We start from the raw sequence: 12738 nt of genomic DNA, 5'->3' as shown, positions 1-12738 counted from the left end.
GCTCATGAAAATATTTTTTTCTGATCTTCCCATGTTCAGTATATGGCATGCTGGGAGCAGCAAATGGTTGGGGTCTGGACTGCCACACTTCCATATACAGCTCCTTGCTGACTGGAATCACTGCTGTTTTTCTTTTTAAAACATGATGTACATTTAATTCTCCTTTTAGAGCGTTGGCAGTTGAAAGGCAAGGAACGCCAATGAAAAACGAAGGAAAAAATGCTTTATATTAGGGAGTCAGCAAATTTTATAGCTTAAAGACAGATGATGCCCTGAAGAACATTTCAAAGTAGGTTGTTGACATTAGAAGCATTGCTTTAAGATCACTCATCTGCATTTTCATTTACATGTCCCCCAATTTACTTGTGACACAGAATTTTACTAAGCTGTGTGGTAGTCGACCTTCTGAACTGCATTTCTACATTGTCATGACGTTGGATACAAAATAAGATCCAGCCTCCCCACCCTTGATGATATGGATCTTCCATGCTCAAAGCACTGCAGCCATTGCTTAACAGCATCTACATGCTGTTATTAACATAGCAAAAATATTACAAGGCATTAGTAGGTAATGGCAGTGCATCACAAACAGGTGTCTGATTTATTTTAGTCAGCATTGCTCATGGAATGAAATGACATTCAATTTAACTGCACTTTCACTAGAAATGAACATTCACATATATGTTTCTAGATTTGTTTATTATGTCACAACATTCAATGAATGTAAGAAATTACACTCACGTATCAGCTTGCAATAAACTGGTAGTGTATTGATTTTAGAGAGATAGGTTTACTTCTTGATTTATGAGGAATAGAAAACTTTCAGTGTTAGTTTGTTGTTTCAATGTTTGACTTTTTTTCTTCTTTTGTTACCAGGAGTAACATATCAAAATGAAAAAGGAAGCAATTCTACATTTGAGGAACAAAACTGATTTCAGAAAATGTAATTATAATTCTTAACTCTTGAAGATAGTTAATATTTTACCCAGACATGATCAAACTAATTTTCAGGAGGAGTGATTTTTCCAATAAAACAATAATATTCTAATAAAGGGATTCAACTGCTTTCAAAACTGTCATGCAACATGGAAAAAAAAAACTACTGCTTTTTGGTGATTGTGTTTCAGTTTAAACCGATACAGCATGGGAACAAATCAGGTTCAAACTTTGTAAAATAAGAGACTTTAAATTTTACACTTTTTTTATGTTTTAGCATGTAATATTATGTTCACTGTATTTCAGTTATTTTCTCAAAAAATAAATTTGAAGAATGATACTAAGTCTTTAAATTCTGTAGACTGTGGTTTATTTATATCACATTTGGTTTGTAGGTCTTCTTAGCCCCAATAAAAAGATGTGTAAGAACAAATTATTTTGTGCAAATCTTCAAGATACGTTACCTGTTTCAAATCTTAATACATTAGACTGCGTCATTCACAGGCATTATCTTCTTGAGTTAACACTTAAAAGACTGCACATCTGTAGAAAATGGTACTGTAAGTATTCCCTTTGGAGCCACATTGGTCACCAACAAACAGAAGTCTAAATGAACTATCAGTGTGGTCTTTACAGGAATGAAATTGCCAGCAATCATAGAACCATATATAAATCATCAAGGGAAAGGGAAGCCAATTTCAACTAATTTGAGTGTGCTTGCAGTATTTTCACAAGTTCTTTGAAGAAAATTGACTTTCAGTATTGCATCCACCATAATTTGACAATTATCTGGTTCAATATGCCTCTAAATCAGAAGATTTCGGCTCATATCAACATGTGTACATACTCACCATAAGCCGGAGTAGGTCATTCAGCCACTTGAGCATGCTGTTACTGAGATCATGATTAATCTGAATTTGGGTTCAACTCCACGTTTACCACTCTCTATCCTGCCGTAAATAATCTTTGACTCCCTTGTTAAACAAGAATCTGTCTAGCTCTGCCTCAGGACTATTCAATGCCTCTGCATCCACACCTTTCTAGGCAAGAGAGCTGGAGTGAGTCATAGAGACCTACAGCACAGGAAAAAAATCCTCCAGCCCATCATGTCCGCACCAATCCAAAACAACTGCTCTGATGAAGGGTCTAGGCCCAAAACGTCAGCTTTTGTGCTCCTGAGATGCTGCTGGGCCTGCTGTGTTCATCCAGCCTCACATTTTATTATCTTGGATTCTCCAGCATCTGCAGTTCCCATTATCTCCAAAACAACTACCTGACTGTTCTAATCCCAAGATTATAGACTCACGACTCTCAGAAAGAAGCTGACTTCATTTCCACCATAATTAGGATGCCTTTTTTTAAAAACTCTCTTGGCAGGCATGGTAGCTCAGTGGTTAGCATTGCTGCCTCACAGTGCCAGGGACTCAGGTTCAATTTCACCCTCAGGCAACTGTCTGCATGCAGTTTGCACATTCTCCTTATGTCTGGGTGGGTTTCCTCTGGGTGCTCCAGTTTTTTCTCCCACAGTCCAAAGATGTGCAAGCTAGGTGGATTGGCCATGCTAAATTGCCCAGACTTCAGGGATTAGATAAATTAGGTGAGTTATAGGAGGATGGGTCTGGGTAGGATGCTGTGAGGGTCAGTGTGGACTTGTTGGGCCAAAGGGCCTGTTTCAACACTGTAGGGATTCTGTGGATCAATGGAGTTCTCACTTCCTCCACGTTGGAAAACCTCTTTCTGCAGCCATCCTGTGAAGTCCCCTCTGGATGTTTTTCTTCTAAAAGGCTGAAGTTCCATTTGAGTACTTTCAATTAAGATTTTAGAATATAAAACTGAAACAGTATTCAGAGCCAATGTCATCTGTTGAATGAAATGATCAGTGCGGCTCCTGAAGCCTGTTCAAGTGGACCTAAAAGTGTATTGTGCTACCTTTCGAAAACCGGATACTTTCTTTCCATTTTCCTGCCTAATGATTGTTCCTCAACCAACATTATCAAAGCAAATCAATGAGCATTTGCCCATGGGATGACATCTTCCCCTCCTTAGAGCAGTGTGAGCTCTGATAAAAATGTTGGGAGAATATGTCAAAAGTGAAAAGTACAGATTAGTAACAAAGAAAAAATTTCTGATTTTACTCAAACTTGAAATGATGATTTTAGAATCTTGCTATTAGGTGGTGATGATCTTATTTGCCCTGTGCATTTAACTTCTTAATATTGACACAACTTGTGTATGTATGCCCCTTTTATTTCTCCTCACCCTTCCGTGAAAAACTGGATGACAAAAATTTCCAACAGGAAAGTCAGAGCAAGTATCTGGTGGCTGTAGCTTTCCAACAGCTTGTCCCAACCATCATCTAACTCTCTTCAACACATTTCCCTGCGTGTTCCATGGACACAGTCCATCTCCAGCCTCCATCCACACCACTCGACATCAGCAAACCACCAACTCACTACATCATCCTGCCTGATGTCAGTCCAACTCTCACAACACCGCATCTCAAAGACAGCTACAACTTGCATTCTTCTGCCAAGTTATTTTTGCAAGCAGGGATAGATGCATTTTGTGCATTGTTATGCCTCTTTGAATCATTTCTTAGCATTCATTTCTAGGTGGTTGCATGCAGGCCGTTAGCCTCTGGCTCGCATTGCTTTTTGGTGCAGCAGGTGAAGCAAACAACTTGTCACAACTCAGATCACTGAATAGAGTCATAGTGTCTTGCAGCATGGAAACAGGCCCTTCATTCCAACTTGTCCATGCTGACCCAGGTTTCCGAAACTAAATTAGTCCCATTTACCTGCTCATATCCCTCTAATCCTTTCCCATCCATGCACCTACCCAAATGTATTTTTAAATGTTGTAATTGCACCCACCCCTGTTACTTCCTCAGGCAGCCCATTCCCTACACATACCACCCTCTATGTGAAAAAGTAGGCCCTCAGGACCCTTTTAAGTCTTCCCCATTCACCTTAAAACTATTTCCTCTAGTTTTGGACTCCCCTACCATTAGTGCAAGACCTTGGCTATTCACCTCATCGATGACCCTTATGATTTTATAAAACTCTATAAGGTCACCCCTCAACCTCTGAAAAGAAAGTTCCAGCCTATCCACACCATGCTACATCAACATCACATCTACAGTGAGTATCAGCAGCTTACTCAGCAAACACACTGCATGTAGCTCAAGGAATTGGCCATGTTTGAAAGTCAATGTGGACAGGCCTTAGTAGGGAGTCATAAAGGATGATGGTCAGTCATCTGCTGTTGCTGTTATAGCCAGTCAAGCAGCTGGTCTGATTACAGGAGTTTTGGCCATGGTCTATCAGATTTTTGGTCCCACCAGAGCTCAAGGATCCTGGGAATTAGGCCACAATCAGCCTTGCAGCTCAAATGCAACCATTCTGCGATTATTAATAGGTCAGTCAGGGTGCTGTGGAGCACTGTTCCCTCTAGTTGTCTGGAGGTTTGGCTTTGGAACCTGTTATGCACACAGACCACAGGGCCCCATGCAGCAGGAGGATAATTAGTGGAATTTAGCTTTTCAATCCAGGGAGTGGACTTCAATCGGCTGCCTTACCAATTCAATCCAGACATGGGCCATGGTCAGTCCTGCGGGTTTGTGTCGTAATACTTATGGCCCTTTTCAAGGAGAATCCGTGCAGTGTGGGGAAAGTAGCAACTCAAATCTCAGATTGACATTCATTGGACTGGATCACTGAAGGAATGATTACAATAAAAGGCAGTAATTTGAGATAGAAGGCTGCGTCAACCATACCTGGTATTTCTGAAATATATTTCATAACTATCATGGGACTATCAATGCTTCAGAGCTGCTACATTTATATGCTGACCTGTAAAAGCTCAAGGAAATGATGTATAACATGCAATCATGGCTTTTCTCTGGGGTGGGTGGAGTCTGTCGCAATGGCTTACTGGAATTCCAGTCCCTCAATATAGCAATGATACATGGGGCAGCATGGTGGCTCAGTGGTTAGCACTGCAGTCTCACAGCACCAGGGACCTGGGTTCGATTCCGGCCTTGGGCGACTGTGTGAAGTTTGCACATTCTCCCTGTGTCTGCATGTGTTTCCTCCGGGTGCTCCAGTTTCCTCCCACAGTCCAAAGATGTGCAGGTTAGGTGGATCGGCCATGATAAATTGCCCGTAGTGTTCAGGGGTGTGTGGGTTATAGGGGGGTGGGTCTGGGAGGGATTCTTCAAGGACAATGTGGACTTGTTGGGCCAAAAGGTCTGTTTCCACACTGTAGGTAATCTAATCTTCATGAAACATACATTTGGATCAGGTTACATATCTTGGAGCTCCTTATCAAAGCATGACATTGAAGCTCTTGCAAAACCTCCATGCCACACTGTGTCAGGACATACCACCTGGCCTCATTCTTATTGGTGTGAGGATTTTAGAATATTGTTACTGAAATGGTTCTCTTCCTGTCATTTCACACATTATCTTCTCATGCATCTAACACAGATATCACTGTGACTGAACGCCTTGCAGCATTGATTCAAATGTGAAGACAATATAAAGGAGGCGCCATTACAACATTGTAAGTGAACCCAGCAAGAACAGTAACCGCCAGTGGTTGTCACATAAACTGCAATTGGAGAGGCAGTAGATGACAATCATCTAAGGAGGATGGAGAAGAATTATACAACCCTGCATCTACAAAGCTAATTGCCATTTTCTCCAGATTACAGCTACAATATATTCTCCCCCCTTCACAAAGGAAGTCATGCAGCCTGGGCAGTGGGAGTCTCAAAATTACTGCCTTATTCCAAATGGCCAGTGCTATAGACTTCATTGCTTTAAGAGCATGCTATCACCAGCCTGAAGAGTTCATCAACAAAAGATGACATACAGTCTATCACTGGTCAATGCATCTGTGACTATCAATGCCAGATTTTGAAGGCCTGCACTAGGTATCCAGCAATCTAACATGATGTGTACACATTAAATAACTCAAAGCTTCCAGCTGCTTACTTCCAGGGCCCTTGGGCAACACAGAAATGACAACTGGGAGACGAGGGATAGCACCTTCATGCATGGCAGATAGCAGCTTTGCAAAATATCAGACTGATGCAGAATGAAGATATAATGCTGCTCATGTCTTCACCATGATCATAGGCCTCCTGAAGACGGAGGATCAATACATAAATCTCTCTGACGCCTTACAATATACACTACATAGAGTGTGCTACATTGCCGTGAACCATCGCAGCTAGAGCTGACAAAGGAGTTGGGTGAAGGTGCAACAGTAATTGAGGGAAGATGGTGCATATAAGAATGAATGTGGGAGATCATGAACCTTTGATGGAAGATGTGTGCAGTGTGTCATGACAGGAATGAGTGTGTCAATCATCGTGTCCCACAGTTTCAAGAGAGATCACAAAGTGCATAAAATCCCAATGAGACCACGAACCTGATCAACTTTTCTGACACTGGACCTGAAACATTAACTCTGATTTCTCTCCTTAGATTCTACAGGATCTGCTGAGCTTTTCCAGCAATTTGTGTTTTTGAAGCTGATCGGTTTACCTGATTAACCGCTATTCAGGCCAGATGTAATTCACAGCACAGTTTATAATTAATTTAAAATAACTATTTATTTTTGCTCACTTAACTTTAACAAAGAAAGAATTCCTAAACTATTACTGTGCAACTTAAATGATAAACGTCTTTAAAAACCCCAAATACAAACATGTAGTCAGTCATGATTATGACTGGTTAAAGACAATGGTCTGACACAGGCATTGTGGGTTGAAAAAAATAACAGGAAGGCTCGAGATCAAAAGTCCATATCATAAGGTTACATAAATTGTCACTCACCGCTCTTTTTGATCTCATCACTGATGACTCACTGATGTCTGTAAAGTGATAGTAGGAACTGCCAATGCTGGAGAATCTGAGATAACAAGGTGTACTGCTGGATGAACACGGCAGGCCAAGCATCATCAGAGGAGCAGGAAAATTGTGGCCTGCTGTGTTCATCCAGCTCTACACTTTGTTATCTCTGTAAAGCGATAGTTGTTTTTCAATTTGACAGTTGATTTGGTGAACCTGGGTGTTGTCTTGTTAGAATTCTTTCTTCAAAGTTTTCTTGTCGCTTCTGTTTTATTTCACCCACATATGGAGAGGGGGCGGGGGCAGAGAGAATTGTATTCAGTTCATAGGCCCTGGATGTCTCTTGCAGCCCTGCACCTACAGATTTGTAGCAAACAGTAGTTCAACCAATTCAAGGATGATCTTTTAGTAGTTATTCCCTAATTTAAAAACTCCTCATTGTATTTAGTCTCAAACTAATGATCTCACAGCTTTGAAAACCAATGTTGTCATGCACAGATGAAATTTGCACCCCAGAAGTCCAACTCCCATGTCAGTTTACTATCCAATAGAGGTAAAAAAAAGGTCCCTTACGAGTGGCAGAGTTAGTGAGTATTGGGCAACAGAGAGAAAATGGTACTGTTTATCCTTGTGAAGTAGAGAGGGTCATGAACTTCTTTTTACAGTGTGGAAACAGGCCCTTTGGCCCAACAAGCCCACACTGCCCCTTGAAGCATCCCACCCAGACCCATCCCCATCCCCTGATAGCCCTCACACTCCTGAACACTATGGGCAATTTAGCATGGCAGATCCACCTAGCTGGCACATCTTTGGACTGTGGGAGGGAACTGGAGCACCCGGAGGAAACCCACGCAGACACTGGGAGAATGTGTAAACTCCACATAGACAGTTGCCCAAGGCTGGAATTGAACCCAGGTCCCTGGCACTGTGGAACCACCCCTTCTTCCTGCATTGCAATGCCTTCTTCCAGATAATAGAAACTGCACAGATCCAGTGACAACTTTAGAGCAGGTTGGCAGGGCCTGGTGATGTGCTGTCCTCTGGCAGTCCCGTAGAAAGACGACAGGTGTCCTGTCTGCCGCTCTATTCATCAGCACCTCTAGGTCTCTGCAAGCAAACCAAGGAATCAGTTTGCTACTATTAGCCATTCCAGGGCAATTTTGTGCACTTTGTAAACGTGTAGGGCTTTTCCTGGCTTGCAGCATTTGAATTGATGAACTATTTAAACTAGGCCTTAAATACATCAAAGATGATGGGAGAGGTCCGAGCAGTTGTGAACACTTCTGAAGCTTGTCATTGCCAGATAGTGTGAGAGTGGAGGGGTGGTGCATACCTCGTGATGTGGGCAGCAAACAAATTGCATAAACAAACTCACTATAGATCATGGAAAGCAACACTTCATGAAACTATACAAAATCAACAAAAAAACTTTGGGAAATTTCAGAATGTTCCAAAGGCTGCATCTTTTCACTATTTCTATACTTTTAATTGTGTACAAAAATGTGGAAAAAAAACTATTTTAAAGCCAAGATTGCTGAAGGATTCCTGCATGTTTTGAATAGAAAGTCATCTGACTTTCACTGTAGATAGTGTTTACACAGTTGCTCGTTCAAACAGTAATGGGAGATGGTGCCAACAAGATGAAATCAAGGTTATATGCAAATGGAGTTTCAGTTGGCAACAAGTTGCTTATTAGTCTGTGGACTCGTGACCACTTATCTATGAGAAAGGCCTTCTGCTTGCCAACAATGATGTGATTGGTTTTCAGGTAGCTGAACAGCCTGGACCTGTGAACAAGATAGGGAGAAGTCATCAGACCTCAGCTAGCACAGGAGGTCTCTCTGTTCTCAGCACTGAAAGCTACTTTACACCAGGAGAAAATTAATTTATCTTGCTCACGACAGGTTCTGGTTTTTAATAAACAAGTTGGAGACCTTTTATAAGAGTGTGAACTAGCCATACTGTGCCTCCTGCAAACCAGTGAAAGTCAGTTAAATTTGGGGTTTTTGCATACTTTTTGTCAAGCTTTAACATTTGCGACAACTCTGGGAAGAGCAGGGTGTAATTTCTACTGAGCTACCCCTGGGAAGCAAAGCGGTATAAAGACGGTGAGCAAGATTTTCTACAGAATTAATTGCTAAAAAGGAAAAGTACAGGTAAAGTGAGCTTTGATCCTCAAGAGGGTGAAAATCGGAAATTGTTGGCATATAATAAAGAGAATGCAGATGTACTGAATAAATTATTGCTCCTGTCTTCAAAATAGAGGAGGCAAGTAAATCCTAGTAACAACTATAAATTGGATGTTGAAGAAAGAGAAGAACTTGGGTAAATTATGATCACTATAAATGTAATATGGAACAAAATGATGGAGTTGCAGGTTGTAAGCCTCTGAGCCCTGAACAAGTTTATCCTAGGGTCTTAAAGGACATGGTTACTGATGTAATGGGTGCTAATTTCCCTAAAATTCATTAGATTTCAGGGAGGTTCCTGTCAATTGTAGAATAAATACAATCTCTCTATTCAATGAGCAAGAGAGGCAGAAAACAGGAAATTGTAAACCAGTTAGGTTATCTGGCAAATAGCATATTATGTGACAAAATGTGAAGTTTTTCGCTTTGGCAGGAGGATGAAAAAAGAAGAGTGTTATTTCAATGGAAAACATCTGCAGAATTCTGAGGTACAGAGAGATCTGAGTGTTCTAGTGCAAGACTGAAAGAAAGACCCACCTGGCCCTCATTTGAATCACTACAGTCTCCTTACTTAAGGAGCTGGATGTGGTTCAGAGTAAATTTATGATGTCGATACGTGAATGGATGAGCAGGTTGTCATTTGAGGAAAAATTGGTCTTTTGCAGAAAACATGTTTACTTTTGTGGGTTCATCCAGAACGAGGGAACACTGTTTTAAAATGAGCACAAGCCCTATTGGGAAAGAGGTGAAGGGACTCTTTTTTTCCGCTCTAAGGGTTTTGTGACTTTGGGACTTTCTGTCTCAGAAGGCAGAATCATTAAATCATTAATCCTTTTAAGGCTGATGCAGATTCTTGTTAGGCTTAGGGATCAACAGTTAACAGGAATAGATGAGACTATAGGAACAGAACAGTCAGGATCTTACTGAAATAACAAGGTGTAGAGCTGGATGAACACAGCAGGCCAAGAAGCATCAGAGGAGCAGAAAAGCTGACATTTCGGGCACAGACCTTTTGTGAAGAAGGGTCTAGGCCCAAAACATCAGCTTTCCTGCTCCTCTGGTGTGGCTTAGCCTACTGTGTTCATCCAGCTCTACATCTTGTTATCTCAGATTTTCCAGCATCTGCAGTTCCTACTATCTCTGAAAGGATCTTACTGAAGATATTTTAATCAACCTGCTCAGAGGTGTTTTACACACCTTTGGAACAACTGGTATTTGAACCCAGGTTTCCTGGCTCAGAGCTAGGGACGCTACCAATGAACCATAAGAACCATCACTTGAAGAAATAAATTATCCTTCTAAATACAATTCAGATGGGCTTTTAGAAATGACATCAATCTTGTCAATTCTATCAAAATTGAGCCTGGGTATGATAATCCACTGCATCACATGAACCCTTATGACCTGATTGACTAACAGTGGGATGAATGGCTGACATCTGTTCCTAATTGACATATTATCACCTTTCTTCATATGTGTGAGAACATTGTTCCTTTGCTTCTTACTGCTCTTCATATTTATTTGTTAGTGATATTCTTTAACAGTTAGGTTTTTTGGAAGATTACAGAGGCTAATTTGAGGGTATTTTAAACTCCATGCTATCTGTGCTGAGAAAACACTGTATTCACTTTGAGATGTAAATAGTTCTACTTCATACTGCTGCCATGCCTCACTTGACAGGAGAAAAAACAAAGTTACATAGAATATAAGATAACAAGGTGTAGAGCTGGATGAACACAGCAGGCCAAGCAGCATCAGAGAAGCAGGAAAGCTATGTTTTGGGTCGAGACCCTTCTAGTCTTAATTTAGTGTTGAGATCCATTCAAATTCTTATCTTTTGTGGCTCTGGGACTAATGGTTGGCTTTGATTCAGTGAATGTGATTTGATACACGATCCATTCCTTCCTCTCCTAAATTAGCAAAACCTGCTTTAGCTTTGTGAAAGGACATTATTAAGTTGTTTTGAAAGGTGATAACAGAAAGAACGGGAGATGCTTCCAAAAATAGGGACAGCTGTTCTCTCTTCTTCACAATGACTACTCGCAGAGAATTCCAACATTTCCCCAGTAATCATTCCACATTTCTCTTCAAACTAAATTTAGCTTTATCCTACAAATTGAAATTTTAGTTATGCAGTAATTTACTTCTACAAGAAAACCAGTTTATTATAAGGTGTCTGTTTGCCTCATTCAAATCCCAGAAGCAGGAAATTGTATTTTGTGATAGCTGCTTGTTCATAGCACAATTAAAAAGCTTATTGTTCGAATTGTTAACTTCTTTTTATAATCAATTCATTTCAAAGTTTGGTCTGTTGGAGGTTTATTTTAACTTTCCTGTATTGTGCATATCGACTTCACAAGGGTTTGACATATGGTCTCTATTAGTTGACTGCTTGAAGTTATTGAATGCAAAGCAAAGAAATCAATAAGTGGCCTGCAACATACTCTCTAAAGAGTTTCTGGTATGTACAATTTGTTTAAAAGCAATTTTTTTTAATTTTGCACATCTGTGCATGCATGATATATTAAAGACAGTAACTTGAAAGCTCATGTAAATTCTCGTGATCTGGCCAAGCAGCTTAGAAGGAACTTTACCACAACATGTCTGTATGTCGTGATTGAAAAATGATCAAAATAGTGTAGAGTGAATATACTTGCCTTTCTTTTTTTCACTAATATACTACCACAGTTATTGCTGTAGTAAAGATGGATCCTCATTGTAAAAGTATCTTTTAGGAATTGGACCTTAGCTGTTTAAAATTGGAAAATAGCGGCTAGACTAGCTCTAATTCCACGTTGATGTATAATTTCTCAATGCTCATTTCCAGCCTCCAGAAAGTAACCAAGATACTAAGTGTTTACAGTCTCTTGCGGTATGTTTTGCTACTAGCCAATTGACTTAAAACGTTATGCTAAGCAATCAGTATTTGAAAATTTAATCTGGATTTTGTTTCTTTTCTTAAAAAAAAGGTAAATCTGAGCTGGTGCCATTTACACATCACTAAAAGTCTTTTCTTTTTGGTTTGATAACTTTTAGGACCTTAGGGTTTAGAAGGAAGGAGTGTTCTCATCACAAATCTAGTGGATTGTAAACGTAAATACACTTCCCGAATAATCATTCCACATTTCGCTCCAAACTAAATTTAGCTTTATTCTACAAATTGAAATGTTAATTATGCAGTCATTTAAAATTATATTTATGAACAAAGACACTTTTGAATAACTTTACAAAAGTGAGGATAGTTCCTGTTTAAATTGAAGCTCATTAAGGTTTGTTTGATTAAACACAGACTGATTCTTGGTACAGCCAGATCACTATTCTAAATGTTCGCAATTGTTATTATAGGGATAATTACACAAAATTCAACTTAACTGATACTATTCGATAAAGTAGATAATTTATGTGACATAATTGATTTTTTTTATAAAATGTATCCAGTACTTTTATCTTTGATTCAAAGACTTCATTGGTTTTTAATTGGTTCACTGCAGCTCAAACCAATAAGCAATAAAGCAATTTGTTGTCTACAGGATATTGTTATGGAATCAGGAAGGAGAAAAAAAAATGAGAATTGCACATTATAAAGTTATACAGGACATAATACAAGATGGAATAAAGGATTGTAATCTGATTCACTAGTTTTTGAAGATTTCACAAGAATCTCCATGAAATGGCAAAATTAGCCAATGCTTCAAACACTTTTTTCTCCATAGGAACAATTGTTATTTGTTTCTGAAATCAGATATCTCAGCATA

At 39.7% G+C, this 12738-nt stretch overlaps 1 protein-coding gene across 4 annotated transcripts in view; it reads left to right on the top strand.

Moving 5' to 3' along the window:
• LOC125462690 (ladinin-1-like) overlaps window positions 1–1236 on the top strand; it is a 148845-nt gene extending 147609 nt beyond the window's left edge. For all 4 annotated transcript variants that reach the window (XM_059653424.1, XM_059653423.1, XM_059653425.1 and 1 more), the window contains one exon: window positions 877–1236. In XM_059653424.1, the coding sequence (XP_059509407.1) occupies window positions 877–895 (19 nt within the window). In that variant the 3' untranslated portion in view covers window positions 896–1236. The remainder of the gene's footprint in view (window positions 1–876) is intronic.
• The last annotated feature ends 11502 nt before the right edge of the window (window positions 1237–12738 follow it).

Source organism: Stegostoma tigrinum, chromosome 21, assembly GCF_030684315.1.
Source record: "Stegostoma tigrinum isolate sSteTig4 chromosome 21, sSteTig4.hap1, whole genome shotgun sequence".
Lineage (NCBI taxonomy): Eukaryota > Metazoa > Chordata > Chondrichthyes > Orectolobiformes > Stegostomatidae > Stegostoma > Stegostoma tigrinum.
The sequence above is the reverse complement of the archived record's forward strand: the minus strand, read 5'-3'. Positions and strand labels throughout refer to the sequence as shown.